The sequence below is a fragment of the Mobula birostris genome, chromosome 3, assembly GCF_030028105.1.
Source record: "Mobula birostris isolate sMobBir1 chromosome 3, sMobBir1.hap1, whole genome shotgun sequence".
NCBI classification, from domain to species: domain Eukaryota; kingdom Metazoa; phylum Chordata; class Chondrichthyes; order Myliobatiformes; family Myliobatidae; genus Mobula; species Mobula birostris.
In genome coordinates, this window is record NC_092372.1 from 227,625,435 (window position 1) to 227,642,857 (window position 17,423).

At 46.4% G+C, this 17,423-nt stretch overlaps 1 protein-coding gene across 1 annotated transcript in view; it reads right to left on the bottom strand.

The window, feature by feature from the left end:
- The window catches only part of bop1 (BOP1 ribosomal biogenesis factor), a 244,425-nt gene that overhangs the window by 29,939 nt on the left and 197,063 nt on the right, over positions 1 to 17,423 (bottom strand). The window contains exons 7-11 of the mRNA XM_072254272.1: positions 16,171 to 16,383; positions 15,269 to 15,430; positions 14,467 to 14,547; positions 11,558 to 11,627; positions 5,946 to 6,078 (exon numbers count right to left, since the gene is read on the bottom strand). Coding sequence (XP_072110373.1) covers positions 5,946 to 6,078; positions 11,558 to 11,627; positions 14,467 to 14,547; positions 15,269 to 15,430; positions 16,171 to 16,383 — 659 coding nt within the window. The remainder of the gene's footprint in view (positions 1 to 5,945; positions 6,079 to 11,557; positions 11,628 to 14,466; positions 14,548 to 15,268; positions 15,431 to 16,170; positions 16,384 to 17,423) is intronic.

Here is a 17,423-nt window from a genome sequence, read left to right on the forward strand (position 1 = left end):
TCTACTCCCTTTCTTCAATAAGGGAACAACATCCGCAGCCCTCCAATCCTCCGGAACCTCTCCTGTCTTCATTGATGATGCAAAGATCATTGCCAGAGGCTCAGCAATCTGCTCCCTCACCACCCACAGAAGTCTGGGGTACATCTCATCCGGTCCTGGTGACTTATTCAATTTGATGCTTTCCAAAAGCTCCAGCACATCCTCTTCCTTAATATCTACATGCTCAAGCTTTTCAGTCTGCTACAAGTCAGCACTACAATCACCAAGATCCTTTTTCATAGTAAATACTGAAGTATTCATTAGGTACCTCTGCTATTTCCTCTGGTTCCGCACACTGTTTTCCACTGTCACACTTGATAGGTCCTATTCTTTCACATCTTACCCTCTTGCTCTTCACATACTTGTAGAATGCCTTGGGGTTTTCTTTAATCCAGCCCACCAAGGCCTTCTCACGGCCCCTTCTGGCTCTCCTAATTTCCTTCTTAAACTCCTTCCTGTTAAGCCTTATAATCTTCTCGATCTCCAACATTACCTAACTCACTGAACCTTTTTCTGTAGGAAGAGGTGCAGTCGATGTTTCAGGCCGAGACCCTTCGTCAGGACTAACTGAAGGAAGAGTGAGTAAGGGATTTGAAAGTTGGAGGGGTAGGGGGAGATCCAAAATGATAGGAGAAGACAGGAGGGGGAGGGATAGAGCCAAGAGCTGGACAGGTGATTGGCAAAAGGGGATATGAGAGGATCATGGGACAGGAGGTCCGGGAAGAAAGACAAGGGGGGACAAGAGCAGATGTACGTGAAATGGGGGAGATGCTCTCACTCCACCCCACTAGGAATAGGCTTCCCCTGGTCCTCACCTACCACCCCACCAGCCTCCGGGTTCAACATATTATTCTCCGTAACTTCCGCCACCTCCAATGGGATCCCACCACTAAGCACATCTTTCCCTCCTCTCCTCTCTCTGCATTCCGCAGGGATCGCTCCCTACGCGACTCCCTTGTCCATTCGTCCCCCCCATCCCTCCCTACTGATCTCCCTCCTGGCACTTATCCGCGTAAGCGGAACAAGTGCTACACATGCCCTTACACTTCCTCCCTTACCACCATTCAGGACCCCAAACAGTCCTTCCAGGTGAGGCAACACTTCACCTGTGAGTCGGCTGGGGTGATATACTGCGTCCGGTGCTCTCAATGTGGCCTTTTATATATTGGCGAGATCCGACGCAGACTGGGAGACCGCTTTGCTGAACACCTACGCTCTGTCCGCCAGAGAAAGCAGGATCTCCCAGTGGCCACACATTTTAATTCCACATCCCATTCCCATTCTGACATGTCTATCCACGGCCTCCTCTACTGTAAAGATGAAGCCACACTCAGGTTGGAGGAACAACACCTTATATTCCGTCTGGGTAGCCTCCAACCTGATGGCATGAACATCGACTTCTCTAACTTCCGCTAGGCCCCACCTCCCCCTCGTACCCCATTTGTTACTTATTTTTATGCACACATTCTTTCTCTCACTCTCCTTTTTCTCCCTCTGAATATACCTCTTGCCCATCCTCTGGCTCCCCCCCCCCCCCCCGTCTTTCTTCCCGGACCTCCTGTCCCATGATCCTCTCGTATCCCCTTTTGCCTATCACCTGTTCAGCTCTTGGCTCTATCCCTCCCCCTCCTGTCTTCTCCTATCATTTTGGATCTCCGCCTCCCCCTCCAACTTTCAAATCCCTTACTCACTCTTCCTTCAGTTAGTCCTGACGAAGGGTCTCGACCTGAAACATCGACTGCACCTCTTCCTACAGATGCTGCTTGGCCTGCTGCGTTCACCAGCAACTTTGATGTGTGTTGCTTGAATTTCCAGCATCTGCAGAATTCCTGTCGTTCACTGAACCTTTTGTAAGCTTTTCTTTTCTTCTTGACTAGATTTATTACAGCCTTTGTACACCACGGTTCCTGTACCCTACCATAACTTCCCTGTCTCATTGGAACGTACCTATGCAGAACTCCACACAAATATCCCTTGAACATTTGCCACATTTCTTTTGTACCTTTGCCCAAGAACATCTGTTCCCAATTTAAGCTTCCAAGTTCCTGCCTGATAGCTTCATAATTCCCCTTACTCCAGTTAAGCACTTTTCTAACTTGCCTGTTCCTATCTCTCTCCAATGCTATTGTAAAGGAGATAGAATTATGATCACTGAGAGATCTGACACCTGACCAGGTTCATTTCCCAATACCAGATCAAGTACAGTCTCTCCTCTTGTAGGCTTATCTACATGTTGTGTCAAGAAACCTTCCAGAACATACCTAACAAACTCTATCCCATCTAAACACCCCACTCTAGGGAGATGCCAATCGATATTTAAAACCCACGGGATCCAAGGAGAGTTAATAGTTTAGATTTAGGATTGGCTTGCCCACAGAAAAGGACAGATTAGATTAGATTAGATTAGATTATGAGGACACTCAGTCCTCATTTATTGTCACTTAGAAATGCATGCATTAAGAAATGATACAACGTTCCTCCAGAATGATATCACAAGAAAACACAGGACAAACCAAGACTAAAACTGACAAAACCACATTATAACATATAGTTACAACAGTGCAAAGCAATACCATAATTTGATAAAGAGCAGACCATGGGCATGGTAAAAAAAAAGTCCCAAAGTCCCGATAGACTCATCATCCCACACAGGCAGTAGAAGAGAGAAACTCTCCCTACCATGAACCTCCAAGCGCTACAAACTTGCCGATGCAGCACCATTGGAAGCACCCGACCGCAGCGGACTCTGAGTCCATCCGAAAACTTCGAGCCTCCGAGCAGCCCCTCCGACACAGCCTCTCCGAGCACCGTCCTCTGCCGAGCGCTTCGATCCTACCCCGGCCGCCAAGCAACAAGCAAAGGCGAGGACTGGGGGCCTTCTCCAGAGATTCTGGACCACACAGTAGCAGCAGCACGAAACAGGCATTTCAGAAGTTTCACCAGATGTTCCTCTGTGCTCTCACGTCTGTCTCCATCAAATCAGGACTGTGCAAGGCGCCCTACTTGACAGATAACAGACATCACCAATGGAGTGGCTGCTGCGAGCTGTGTCGCACTGCCATCTTCTCGTCCCGCCAAAGCTTTTTCCACTGAGGTTAGGTGAGACTAGAACTAGAGGTCATGGGCTAAGGATGAAATATGTAAGGGGAACATGAGGTGAAACTTCTTGGGTGGTGAGAGAGTATGGAACAAGCTGCCAGCCAACTGGTAGATGCAATTTTGATTTCAACACTTAAGAGAAGTTTGAACAGGTAGAGCACATGGATGGGAGAGGTATGGTCTGGGTTCAGGTTGATGGGACAAGGCAGTTTAAATGGTTTGGCACAGACTAGATGGGCCAAAAGGACTGCTTCTGTGCTGTAGTGCTGTGCAATAAGAGTGAAAAGCCTCTCATTTTCTTCATCTGCCATGCCACTTCACATTGTTTCACTTTGCCTGTTTGTAGCCCTCGAAGCTTCCGTTTTCTCCCAACTCACAGCCCCCCAGCCTTGCGGTAAATCACAAATAGCTGGGGCTATTAATTCTTTGACGTTAGCCAATCTCTTCATGCCTGTACAGCCTGAAGAAGGGTCTCGGGTCTGAAATGTCAACCGTCTATTCACATCCTGACCTGCTGAGTTCCTCCAGCACTTTGTACCTGTTGGCAGTGTGCAATGTGAGATTCCCGTGTAGCTTCTCCCTACATCGTAGCCAGCTTATGTCCCTTATATTCATCGTCTGCTATGTTTAGATGCATGACCTTCATTTAGAACCAAACTAAAATCACGTTGAATCATAAAATTATTTCATATTATGACCTCTCTTCCCAAAAGACTCCTAAACCAGTTTGACGTTGCACTGTGCCAGACCTTACGTAGCCTCTTCTTTCCTCAGCAGACTGATTTAAAAACCATCACACATACACTCCATGAATTCAACCTCCACACATACAGGTTACAATGGTTATTGTATTACCCTTGTTATATGCATTTTTAATTTCCTGATTTTGTATGCCCTGCATTACCTAAAGGGTGTGGGAACTAACACACGACTCCCACCAAAGTTTCCTGTCCCCTGCTGGTTTTTAGCTGCACCAAAACTCATTCCTCTTCTTCATGTCCGACCTATGATCCTTCCCATTGACTGTCTTTGCCCTATTCCTTTATTTAATAACTGGGGAAACCAAGCCCACTTTTGCTTATTTCTTCGAAATGTTCACGGAAGAACAGAGTAACGAATGAGGAAGTTTTGCAAAAAACCGGAATAAGAAGAGAGCTGATCTGATATCATCAATCAGGAAACAGTAGCTGGGATTTTTCGGACATGTACTGAGGAAAGAGAAGCTCAAACATCTTTCAGTGACGGGAAAAATTGATAAAAGAAAAAGTCATGATCGACAGCGAATGACATCCGTGAGTCACATCAATGGACGGACAGGCAAAAGTTTTGAAGAGCTTATTGGAACTTCTTGGATTAAAGACAGATAGAAGACCATGATCGCCCACGTCACGGCACATAATGACGGTGATTCTAAATGTTATCTTGAAACATTTAATCCCTGTTTAGGACACTTTGCAACTAGGTCTCCATAACTAAGGTTAGATCGCATCCATTTAGTTCTATAGTCTACCTTGTGTTAAACACTGCATATATGCTGTAATGAGCTGTTAATGTTACCACAGAACATAGAACAGAGGAGCATAATGTTGTGCCAATCCTTTAACCTACTCCAAGATCAATCTAATCATAGCTCTCCATTTTACTTTCATTCATGTGCCTACAAAAGAGTCTATTAAGTATCCCTAATGAATCTGCGTCTATCACCACTCCTGGCACCACAAACCACTCTGTGTAAAGTCTGCCTCTGACAACCTCCTATGCTTTCCTTCAATCACCTTAAAATTATTTCCACCTTAGGGAAAATCTCTCTGGCTGTCTGCTTGATCTCTGCCTCTCATTTTATAAATGTTATTTTTTGATATAGAGTGAGGCAAGGTTGGTAACTTTTCCCTGTTTTTCACTGATGCTAATTGAAGAGACATTCCCCTCACTAAGGCCACTCTCAGGTTGAGGAGAAAAACACATATTCTTCCTGGGTAGCCTTCAACCTGACGGCATGAACATTGATTTCTCCAGCCTCTCCGTTATTTCTCCTCACTGCCCTCTGGTATCCCCCCCCCACCTCCCCGTTCCCTTTCCCCCAAAGTCCACTCTCCTCTCCAATCAGATCTCTTTACTTCTTTCACCTATCACCTCTCCTCCCTCACTCACCCACCCACCCCCCCCTCCCCCTCACCCGTCACCTTCCAGCTTATACTCCTTCCCCTCCACCCATCATCTTATTCTGGCTTCTTCCCCACTTCCTTTCCAGTCCTGAAGAAGGAAGTCAGCCCAAAACGTCAACTGTTCATTTCTCTCCACAGATGCTGCCTGTCCTGCTGAGCTCCTCCAGCATTTTGTGTGTGTTGCTCTAGATTTCCAACATTGATTCATAGAACACTCCAACACTGCAGCACACAAACAGGCAAAATCTGGTCCATCTAGTCCATCAAACTGTCCCATCGACCTACTCCCGGGCCGTAGCCCTCCATATCCCTCCCATCCGTGTAATTATCCAAACTTGCTCTTAAATATTGAAATTGAGATCACACCCACCACCTCACACATCTACAAACTCTGAGGTGCTTTTGATGGGGCTGTCCCATTTCACAATCCCAAAGTAAGGTTAGCACTGTAGGACAGAGATAAAGCTCCCTCTTGCAGTGTCCCAGGACTGGAACAAACCTTGTCTGGGTTGGGTGTAGTGTAATCAATCCACCATAACACTCAGTCTCAGATCATTACCCCAAGTTCAGCGACAGGGGAATTTTACAGCCCCCATGAACATGCTCTCCGATGGTTTATTGGAGTGCCATGTCAGTACTTACACAGCCAACGCTACAAGACAGTGAACAGGGTTAGGGTTCCAAGCGATGCTCTTCACAGCTCCTTCCACCTCAATGATCTTCAAGCAGCGGGCTGTGGCAACCTCCCAGAAGCGAACTGTGTGGTCATCCGAGCCTATGAAATGAGGGCAAAATGGTCAGTGTTGAACAGAGGCTCCACCTGTGTGCCAACATCACCAGATTAAAGACACTTATGGCACAGAAAGTAGTCACTGAGCCTCTGTGGCAGCCGAAAATAAACGCTATCTAGCCCCATTCCACCTGAGCAGTCCTGGTTTATAAACCTGCCAATCTTAAAATATCAAGGGGCTTTTCTTGTTGGAGCAAAAGAGGCTGAGAGGTGACTTGATCGAGGTGTACAAACTGACAAGAGGCACAGGTTGACTGGGCAGCCAGAGATATTTTCCCAGAGTGGAAATGGCTAATACGAGGAGACATACTTTTAAGGCGACTGGAAGGAAGTTTATGGCAGATGTCAGAAGTAGGGTTTTTTCCCAAAACCAGACAGTGCTGGGTGATTCTTAAAATTCACTAATATTTCTGCCTCTACAACCACTCCAAGCAGCACATTTCAGACACCCACTATTGTGTAAGAAACACTTGCCCCTCACGTCTCCTTTGAAATGACGCCCTCTCAACTTAAATGCATGCCGTCTGGTATTAGACATTTTAACACTTGGAAACAGATATGGTCCGTCTACTCTATGTCTCTCATAATCTTTCTGTACCCCAACTATCCTCTGTAAAATTGAGCCCACCCATCTCAATTTAAACCTGTGCCCTCTAGGTTATAGAAACATAGAAACATAGAAAATAGGTGCAGGAGTAGGCCATTCGGCCCTTCGAGCCTGCACAGCCATTTATTATGATCATGGCTGATCATCCAACTCAGAACCCCGCCCCAGCCTTCCCTCCATACCCCCTGACCCCCGTAGCCACAAGGGCCATATCTAACTCCCTCTTAAATATAGCCAATGAACCGGCCTCAACTGTTTCCTGTGGCAGAGAATTCCACAGATTCACCACTCTCTGTGTGAAGAAGTTTTTCCTAATCTCGGTCCTAAAAGGCTTCCCCTCTATCCTCAAACTGTGACCCCTCGTTCTGGACTTCCCCAACATCGGGAACAATCTTCCTGCATCTAGCCTGTCCAATCCCTTTAGGATCTTATACGTTTCAATCAGATCCCCCCTCAATCTTCTAAATTCCAACGAGTACAAGCCCAGTTCATCCAGTCTTTCTTCATATGAAAGTCCTGCCATCCCAGGAATCAATCTGGTGAACCTTCTTTGTACTCCCTCTATGGCAAGGATGTCTTTCCTCAGATTAGGGGACCAAAACTGCACACAATACTCCAGGTGTGGTCTCACCAAGGCTTTGTACAACTGCAGTAGTACCTCCCTGCTCCTGTACTCGAATCCTCTCGCTATAAATGCCAGCATACCATTCGCCTTTTTCACCGCCTGCTGTACCTGCATGCCCACTTTCAATGACTGGTGTATAATGACACCCAGGTCTCGTTGCACCTCTCCTTTTCCTAATCGGCCACCATTCAGATAATAATCTGTTTTCCTATTTTTGCCACCAAAGTGGATAATTTCACATTTATCCACATTAAATTGCATCTGCCATGAATTTGCCCACTCACCCAACCTATCCAAGTCACCCTGCATCCTCTTAGCATCCTCCTCACAGCTAACACTGCCGCCCAGCTTAGTGTCATCCGCAAACTTGGAGATGCTGAATTTAATTCCCTCATCCAAGTCATTAATATATATTGTAAACAACTGGGGTCCCAGCACTGAGCCTTGCGGTACCCCACTAGTCACTGCCTGCCATTCTGAAAAGGTCCCGTTTATTCCCAGTCTTTGCTTCCTGTCTGCTAACCAATTCTCCACCCCCAATACCGTGTGCTTTAAGTTTGCACACTAATCTTCTGTGTGAGACCTTGTCAAAAGCCTTCTGAAAATCCAAATATACCACATCCACTGGTTCTCCCCTATCCACTCTACTAGTTACATCCTCAAAAAATTCTATGAGATTCGTCAGACATGATTTTCCTTTCACAAATCCATGCTGACTTTGTCCGATCATTTCACCGCTTTCCAAATGTGCTGTTATCACATCCTTGATAACTGACTCCAGCAGTTTCCCCACCACCGACGTTAGGCTAACCGGTCTATAATTCCCCGGTTTCTCTCTCCCTCCTTTTTTAAAAAGTGGAGTTACATTAGCCACCCTCCAATCCTCAGGAACTAGTCCAGAATATAACGAGTTTTGAAAAATTATCACTAATGCATCCACTATTTCTTGGGCTACTTCCTTAAGCACCCTGGGATGCAGACCATCCGGCCCTGGGGATTTATCTGCCTTCAATCCCTTCAATTTACCTAACACCACTTCCCTACTAACATGTATTTCGCTCAGTTCCTCCATCTCACTGGACCCTCTGTCCCCTACTATTTCTGGAAGATTATTTATGTCCTCCTTAGTGAAGACAGAACCAAAGTAATTATTCAATTGGTCTGCCATGTCCTTGCTCCCCATAATCAATTCACCCGTTTCTGTCTGCAGGGGACCTACATTTGTCTTTACCAGTCTTCTCCTTTTTACATATCTATAAAAGCTTTTACAGTCAGCTTTTATGTTCCCTGCCAGTTTTCTCTCATAATCTTTTTTCCCCTTCCTAATTAAGCCCTTTGTCCTCTTCTGCTGAACTCTGAATTTCTCCCAGTCCTCAGTCCTTATGGGAGCAAGAACTAGAGAGCACAGTTTAAGGTAAGAGGGGCAGTCAAGTGGAAGGAGCTTAGGAGAATCAATGGCGCCTAATGGTGACTCCTTTGCTTGAATCTTCGGAAACATCTCTGTTTCTATCTTTAATATCTCTATTTTCCCCTTTCAGGGTTCTTTTGAAGACCCTGACCTGGAGTTACACACTGACTTTGGTTCTTTGCAGGAATGAGTCCTGCTCTTGGGGTTTTGTGACTGGCCGCTATTCGACAGGCCAAGGGCGTGGCCTAACAGCTTTGCTTGCCTACGAAGGTCCGAGATTTTGTGGCTCTGGAGACAGGCGGATCGAACGTCAGTGTCATGGCAGGAGATCAGTGCGTCATCGTGGGAGTTGGAAGATCTACGGTTATGTGCCCAGAGACCTGAGATCTTTGGGCACAGTGCTCAGAAAAAGCGACTCAATGGACTTATAACATTGTAAACCAGCGAGTCGTTTGTTATGTCTCCCCTCTTGCTGTGAAATGGAGACTTCTCTTTCTCCCTTATTAGGGGGAGAGAGAGAGAGCCTGTGGTATGTCGAATACCGGGTGAACGAGATGTGTCTTTGCTGCATGCTTGAGTGCTCGGTGGTGGGTGCAGATGCTTTTTTTTGCTGGTGGAGGGGGGGAATCGTTGCTTGCTGCCACTTACGCGTCGGGGGGAGGGGAGCTGGGGGGGGACTTTGGGTTCTAATATTTAACTGTCATTCATTCCTTGGGGGCACTCCTCTGTTTTTCGTGGATGGTTGCAAAGAAAAAGCATTTCAGGATGCATATTGTATACATTTCTCTGACATTAAGTGTACCTTTGAAACCTTTGAAAGATTTAATAGGAGCTTGCTAGAGTGTGCTGCTGGGGAGGTGGTAGAGGCAGACAGGGCAAATACGTTAGTAACATATGGTTAGGTTGATCTTAAGAGTAGGTTAAAGGGGCAGCACAACATTGTGGGCCGAAGGGCCTGCACTGTGCTGAACAGTTCTATGTTCCAGCTTGAGGAGCAGGGATGAGGTGGACGATCACAGTATTTTTCCCAGCATAGAGAAGTCTAAAACTAGAGAGCATATAGGTTTATGATGAGTGTTAAGATTTAATGAGTAACTTTTTCCACACAGAGGGTGGTAGGTATGTGGAACAAGTGGTAGTTCAAAAGACATACAGACAGGTATGTGGTTGAGAAGGATAAGGGCCAAATGCAGGTAAATGGGAGTAACAGGCTAGCATGGATCAGCTGGGCCAAAGGGCCTGTTTTTATGCTGTATAACTTAATGAGTCCAATAGCTCATCGCTCAAACTGCAGTTTTAGGCAGCTGAAAAACATCACATTCAAAAATACATTGTTTAATTTCACAGAAGGGCAATGGTTTGAAAATCTGAATTGAAAACAGAGTAAGTGCAAAGTGTTTGCAGCCAGGCAGGCTGAATTTGAGACACGATGCCATCTGTACTCATTCAAGTGAGATGTTTATCCCAGCTCCCCCTTGCTCCTGATCTTCCACCCCACCCCACCCCTGGAACTGTCGAGTCACCTCCCAGCCTGTTCTCACTCGTGGCAGTGGGCACTGTGCCAGCTGGCTTACATCTGCTACACCAGACATGCCGTCCTCAGCAGGGAAAATGGGGACACTTGTCCCTAAAAGATTAAGCACACAACATCATCATTATATGCCAAGTCGTATGACGTGAGCAATTATGGTCTTGACCAGGATCGTTCTTGACAAATTCTTCTACAGAAGTGGTTTGCCATTGCCTTCTCCTGGGCAGTGCCTTTACAAGAGGGGTGACCCCAGCCATTATCAATACTCTTTGGAGATTGTCTGTCTGGCGTCAGTGGTCACATAACCAGGACTTGTGATGTGCACCAGCTGCTCATACAACTTCATGTGACCCTGATCCGGGGGGGGGGGGGGGGGGAATAAACAAGTGCTACACCTTGCCCAAGGGTGACCTGCAGTCTAGTGGAGGGAAGGAGCTCCTTACACACCTCTATCTCCACCCTGCCACCCAAAAAGAAACAAAGGTTTTAATGGGAAGCAATTGATGCACTATATGTTTTGATATTATAGTACAATCACTCAGGTATGATGTTCTCTCCCCCAAGGTCAGAGCCCTATTGGTCGGTCTTCAAATTGCTGTAGAGGCTGATCCGGGATCCACATAATCTGGATGTTAGAGTTTTAAGGTTATTCCCTTAATGACGTGACTTTGCTCAACATGGTGGTTGTGGGAGGTGGGGGTGGGGGCTAATTCACGGCCTGTCCTTGATGGATCAGGTTCAGGGTCCAGTGGCACGGTGTGCAAGACGACTGGGGACCCTTTACAGCTGCAGTCTTCCTCTGCCTTCACTGTCATTGTGATGCGTCATCATCTTACGCAGCTCCACTGCCGAGGTCGTGATTGGATAGCTCTTTGCCTGGAACCTCCCCCTCAACCTGACTGCCGGGGTGACCCTACCAGGAGCCAGGCTCCAGACGGCATCGCTCTTGGGATCTCAGGAACTTGCAAGGCTCTCCACCATGACAAGGTGAAATTCTGATGTACATGTGACAATGAAGTTAATCTTTTTAACCTTTATTACAAGTGAACAGATTGTGTTTGAAGAGCACTGGAGTTGTGCAGAGACTCACACGACCTCGTGCCGAAGCGCTGTGAATAAAGAACATTACCTCAGACCCCTCAGGATGATTTCAGCGGCTGGAAAGCTGCTGATCCGAGCAGCAGCAGCCACAGAAATGTTCCTACTTCCGTTTTAACACCGTTACTTCCCTGAGCTTGTTGTTTTAACAGCGCTAACTACACAAACGCGGAGGGGAAAGGAATGTGCTGCTACCTGATGCCAGCCACTGGCCGCTGGGAGAGACACTGATGCACCGTACCAGGTTCGTGTGGCCCGTGTAAACCTGTAAGACAGAGAGAGAGGGCAGGTCAACAGATGAACAGATCCTGAGCACTGGAGGTCCACAACCTGAAAATGAATACATCAAATAAAACCTTGGAGACACAAGAGACTGGAGATGTGGTGTGCAGAGCAAGAAATAATCTGCTGGAGGACTCAGTGGGTCAGAGAGAAAGCAACAGTAGAGAGAGGTGAAACCCCGGGTCCAGATAACAGCCTTGACCTTGAGGTCTATTTTCACCACCAAATGTCCATTTCCCTCCACTGACGCTGCCTGACTGGCTGAGTTCCTCCAGCAGTTCTGCAAAAAAGCCTCAGAGTACAAGGAGGTCCCTCTAGAACAGAGATGAGGACAAATTCCTTAAGCCCGAGGGTCAGGAATCTGTGCAATTCATGGCGCAGATGACTGTGGTGGCCAAGTGATTGGGTATATTTAAAGTGGAGGTTGATAGTTTCTCGATTAGTCAGGTTACGGGGAGAAGGCAGGAGAATGGGACTGGGAGTATTAATAAATCAGCCATGATGGAAGGGCAGAGCAGACTCAGTTAGCTGAATGGACTAATTCTGCTCATTTGTCTTATGGTCTGATGTCTTATTCTTAATCATGTGAAAAGTTCTGTTAATATTAATTTCAGGAAACTATTAAAAATGAAGAAGAAGTGCTGCAGTCTCTCTGCTCCAAGGACACTGGACATTGCTGTGTACAGTTTGTATATCTTCCTTGTGACCATACGAGTTTCCTGCCGCAACCCCCAGTGAGGCTGACTGACCACTATAGTTACTTCTTCATGTAGATATCGGGCAAAGGGGAGCTGATGGGCATACGAGATACAATAAGGTGCATGGATACAGGATAAGGGGCCTGCTCTGGCCAGATTTACAGCTGTGCCATATTCTTTCCATTTCTTGATGATTGACTTAGCTGTACTCCAAGCGATATTCAGCGACTTGGAAATTTTCTTGTATCCATCTTCTGACCTGTGCTTTTCAATAACCTTTTGGTGGAGTTGCCTGGAGTGTTCTTTTGTCTTCATGGTGCAGTTTTTGCCAGGATACTGACTCACCACTTCCAGATACAGGTGTAATTTTACTACAGTCAAGCACATTGACTGCATACAGTGATCTCCATTTAACTAACTATGAGCACCAGTGATGATTTGGTGTGTCATATTAAAAGGGGTGAATACTTGCGCAATTAATTATTTTGTGTTTTATATTTGTAATTAATTTAGATCATTGTAGAGATCTGTTTTCACTTTGACATGAAAGAGTCTTTTTCTGTTGCTCAGTGTCAAAAAAGCCAAATTAAATCCACTGAGATTCAATGTTGTATAACAATAAAACATGAAAATTTTCAAGGGAGGGCGAATACTTCTTATAGGCACTGTTGATAGGGAGCTATAGATAGATAAAGAGATCGATAGAAAGATATAGGGAGAGAGGGAGATATAGATAGATACATTTAGATAAAGAGAGTGATAGAGACAAAGAGATATACAAATAGATATATGTAGATAAAGAGAGACAGAGATACAGATAGATATATGTAGGTAGAGAGATAGAGACAGATAGAGAGATATAGATAGAGACAGGTAGACATAGATAGATGGATAGAGAGAAAGAAAACTCTGCTGACAGTGTACAGGCAAGCACACAGGGGCCTATGGGTGGGTTTTCCTGGATGTATCCATCACTTACTGCAGTAGAGACAGTGGCAGTCAGCCATTGTCCCGCATCGCCAGTCATGTAGTGATAACAACACAACTGTAGCTTATCCAGGCTCCTCAGCGAGCATTTACAATAGGTCACACAGAAGTAAGAGGGAATCACTCCTCAAGAAAGTGAATCAGATTCACAACATTCTGCTTCTCTCAGAGCCACTACTACCAACATTAGAGTCTAATCTACTTTTAATATTGTGATTCTTTTTTGAAACAAAGAATTTAAACTCCACAGCCATCAAGGTGGGGTTAGAGCTTGTGTCTCTGAATTATTAGTGCAGTGACTCTGACTGCCCTTTAGTGAATTATCATGCAAGCCTTCACAACATAAGCAGATGCCAACAAGGCAACATGAACCCATCTCGTCCAGTGACAGAAGGGGATGTCTGTTACTAATTGCTCCTGTAGCTTCCATGCCACCCATTCCGAAAGGGACAGCATTGATAATTGCTCAGGTAGAGTGGAGCCGGGATATTCTGAGTTTCTTTGAGCTGTCATAAGTTTCCAATCAGCAGTGCTACTGGAAACCTTGATGCTGAGAAAGTTGAAGACCATCAAACCCCACCATGCTGCCAAGTTGTACTGAGGAGGGAGATGTGGCTGTCTCTGGACTGACAGGGTAAGGGGAAGGGGATCGATTGCGTATCAGCCCATGTTTCACCTCTCCCTGATCAACTGTAGCAATGTGGCAAACATACAAGCAGTTTCCTCTGTACAGAGGGCTCTCTCTCCCTCTGTTCGAACTGACTTTCAAGTGCTCGTGTTTTCATCTTGGTGGCCTTGAAGAATCGGTTCCACACTGTGAGCTGCCCAGTGTGCACCATTACTAACATGACTCAGTAAAAAGATTTGATCATACTGCTCCATTGTCATGGTATACCTAACACCCATCACTTTCATATTCTGCCTATCTCCCCTTTACACTCTTAGACCTGACGCACAGTCTCAGCCCGAAGTGATGAGAAGCCCTCTGCTATGCAGAGGCCGCTTGACCTATTGAGTTCTTCCAAGAGTTTATTTTTTTACTTCTGATTCCAGCATCTACAGTCACTTGTTACCTCATCGTGTCACCTTGTCCTTTCTGATGAAGAGAAACCCACTATCATCCATGAAAGTACTTACCAGAGCTTGAGTGGTTGGGAATGGCTGCAGGTCTTTCGGCTTGGGAAGCTTTGGTATCAGATCGTCTGGGTCCACATTCACCTGAGGAAAACCAAGAAGGTTAGTATTCACCCTGGCCTTGAGCAGAGGTTTCAGTGTGGTAATCTTGCTCTGTAAACCTGTACAGAGAAACCCACAGCAGAGAGGGTGAGCAGCTCTACGTTGCTGGGTGGCAATGTCTCCGAAGATCTGTCCTGGGTCCAACATATTGATGCAATCACAAACAATGTGAGCTGTTATGTTTCGTTAGGAGTTTGAGGAGATTTGGTATGTCAGCAAAGACCCTCGCAAATTTCTACACATGCACTGCGGAGAGTACTCTCACTGGCTGCATCACCTGTGGTATGCAGGTGCCAGTGCTCAGGATCAGAAAAAGCTGCAGGAAGTTACAAACTCAGTCAGTTCCATCACGGGTACTTGCCTCCCCAGCACTGCGGACACCATCATTACGAACCTCCATCACCCTGGACATGCCCTCTTCTCACTGCTACCATCAGGGAGGAGGGACAGGAGCGTGAAGACAACACTCAACGATTCAGGAACAGCTTCTCCCCCTCAGCCGTCAGATTTCTGAATGAACAGTGAACTCATGTACACTACCCCACCATTTTGATCTTTTTGCACTATTTGTGTGGTGACACGTGCGGGCTGCCCCCAGCACACCCAAAGATTGTGTCAGTTGTTTAAAAAAAATGACACATTTCAGTGTCGGTTTCCGTGTACTGTATAAGTGATAAATAAACGAATCTGACACTGAACCTACCCGCATCTTCCGCTGTCGCGGACAGAGGTAGAGATCGAGGCACCGCTCGAAGCGCTCGTGGATGAAACGTGAGAACGCCGGCACAGCACGCAACGATGGAAACTTCTGCGGGAGGAAGTTAAGTTTCCGTTCCTCAGGCTCCTGCTGTTCCCAGGCAAGTCTCTGCAAAAGTGGTAGAGTCAGTGAAGGACAGTGACATAGCAGTATAACAGTTAGCATAACATTATTACAGAACCCAGCAACCAGGGTTCAATTCCCACAACTGTCCGTAAGGAGTTTGTAAACTCTCCCCATGTCCGTGTCCGTGTGAATTTCCTCCGGGCACTCCGGCTTCTTCCCGTTCCATGAACGCACGTCCATAGGTTAACTGGTCACACAGGTGGCAGTGTGGGCTCACTGGGCTGGAAGAGAGGATGGGGAGATGGAGAGAGGGCAGGAGATGGAGTGTGGGAGGGGAGGGAATCAGTGAGGAAGGGGAAAGGAGCAGGAAGGAGGGGCAGGGACGGGAAGGAGGGGAGATGGGAGAGGGACGGGAAGAGGAAGGAGATGGGACAGGGACGGGAAGAGGAAGGAGATGGGAGAGGGACGGGAAGAGGAAGGAGATGGGAGAGGGACGGGAAGAGGAAGGAGATGGAAGAAGAGAGAAGTGGAAGGAAGGGGATGGGATCTCTAACAGAACTGATTCCACAACCTACAGACTCACTTTCAAGGACTTCACCACTCCTGTTCTCAGTATTGGTTAATTTTAATTGGCACAAATATCCCTCAATAATACAGGTGATAAAGAGCTAATATGCCATGGACTAGTTCCTCTATTGGCCTAACTGTAAGGATCATGGAAGTGAAAAAAGTTCCCAATCACAAGCCTGATTAAGTGTTGAATTGGTCTACAATTTCCTCACCTCTTCCTCTGTTAGTAAATATTCAGGAGGGGGGTTATAGGACTCTTCGTGCCCTGGGAGCTTCAGCTTTGGAGCAGGAACATGCATTTTATGCCGACCTAGGATTGCATTGGGGTCTTCCTTCGCCCACAGGTCATAGTACTGTGGTGTGTCATCACGAGGCTTGCGGGGTTTGATCCAGCCCATTTTGATTGCATGCACGAGCTTTGACACCTGTGATGTGGGGAAAAATAAAAAAGTTCAATGCATTCACAACTGAAGCTCAGCAGGGAAGAACTGGCAAGCCTGCAGATGTCTCCAGGCCATGAGTTTAGATACTTTTAAAGCCAGACAGGCCCAAATTTTCAGTCTACACTAAAATGACCACTGAGTGTATGTTCATGGTCTTCTGCTGCTGTAGCCCGTCCACTTCAGTTCAATGTGTTGTGCATCAGAGACGCTCTTCTGCACACCACTGGTATAATGTGTGGTTATTTGAGTTACTGTTGCCTTCCCGTCAGCTTGAGCCGGTCTGTGTATTTTCCTCTGACCTCTCTCATCAATAAGGCTTTTCACTCACAGAACTGCTCACTGGACTTCTTAATTTTTTGTTTATTGCACCATTCCCTGTAAACTCTAGAGACTATTGCGCGTGGAAAATCCCGGGAGATCAGCAGTTTCTGAGATATTTAAACCACCCCTTCCTGCACCAACACTCATTCCATGGTCAAATTCACTTAGATCATATTTCTTCCCCATTGCGATGTTTGGTCAGAACAACAACTGAACCTGTTGACTGTCTGCACGCTGTTATGCACTGAGTTGTGCCACACGATTGGCTGATTAGATGACTGGTGGCCAGCTTCACCTATCACGTGAAGCGCACACTGTTTATTCACTTCCATTGATGCTGCCTGACCTGCAGCATCTTGAGTGTGTTGGCTGATTAGATACTTGCATTATGTATACATGTGTAACCCACCAAATGTTGAAAGGACTAGAGAGGGTGGATGTGGAGAGAATGTTTCCTATGGTGGGGGTATCAGAACTAGAGGACACAGCCTCAAAATTAAGAGGCAACCTGTTAGAGCAGAGGTAAGGAGGAATTTTTTTAGCCAGAGAGTAGTGAATCTGTGGAATGCTCTGCCACAGACTGTGGTGGAGGCCAAGTCCGTGGGTATATTTAAGGTGGAAGTTGATAGTTTCCTGATTGGTCAAGGCTTCAAAGGATATGGCGGAAGGCAGGTTTATGGTGTATGGAGTGGGAACCGGGA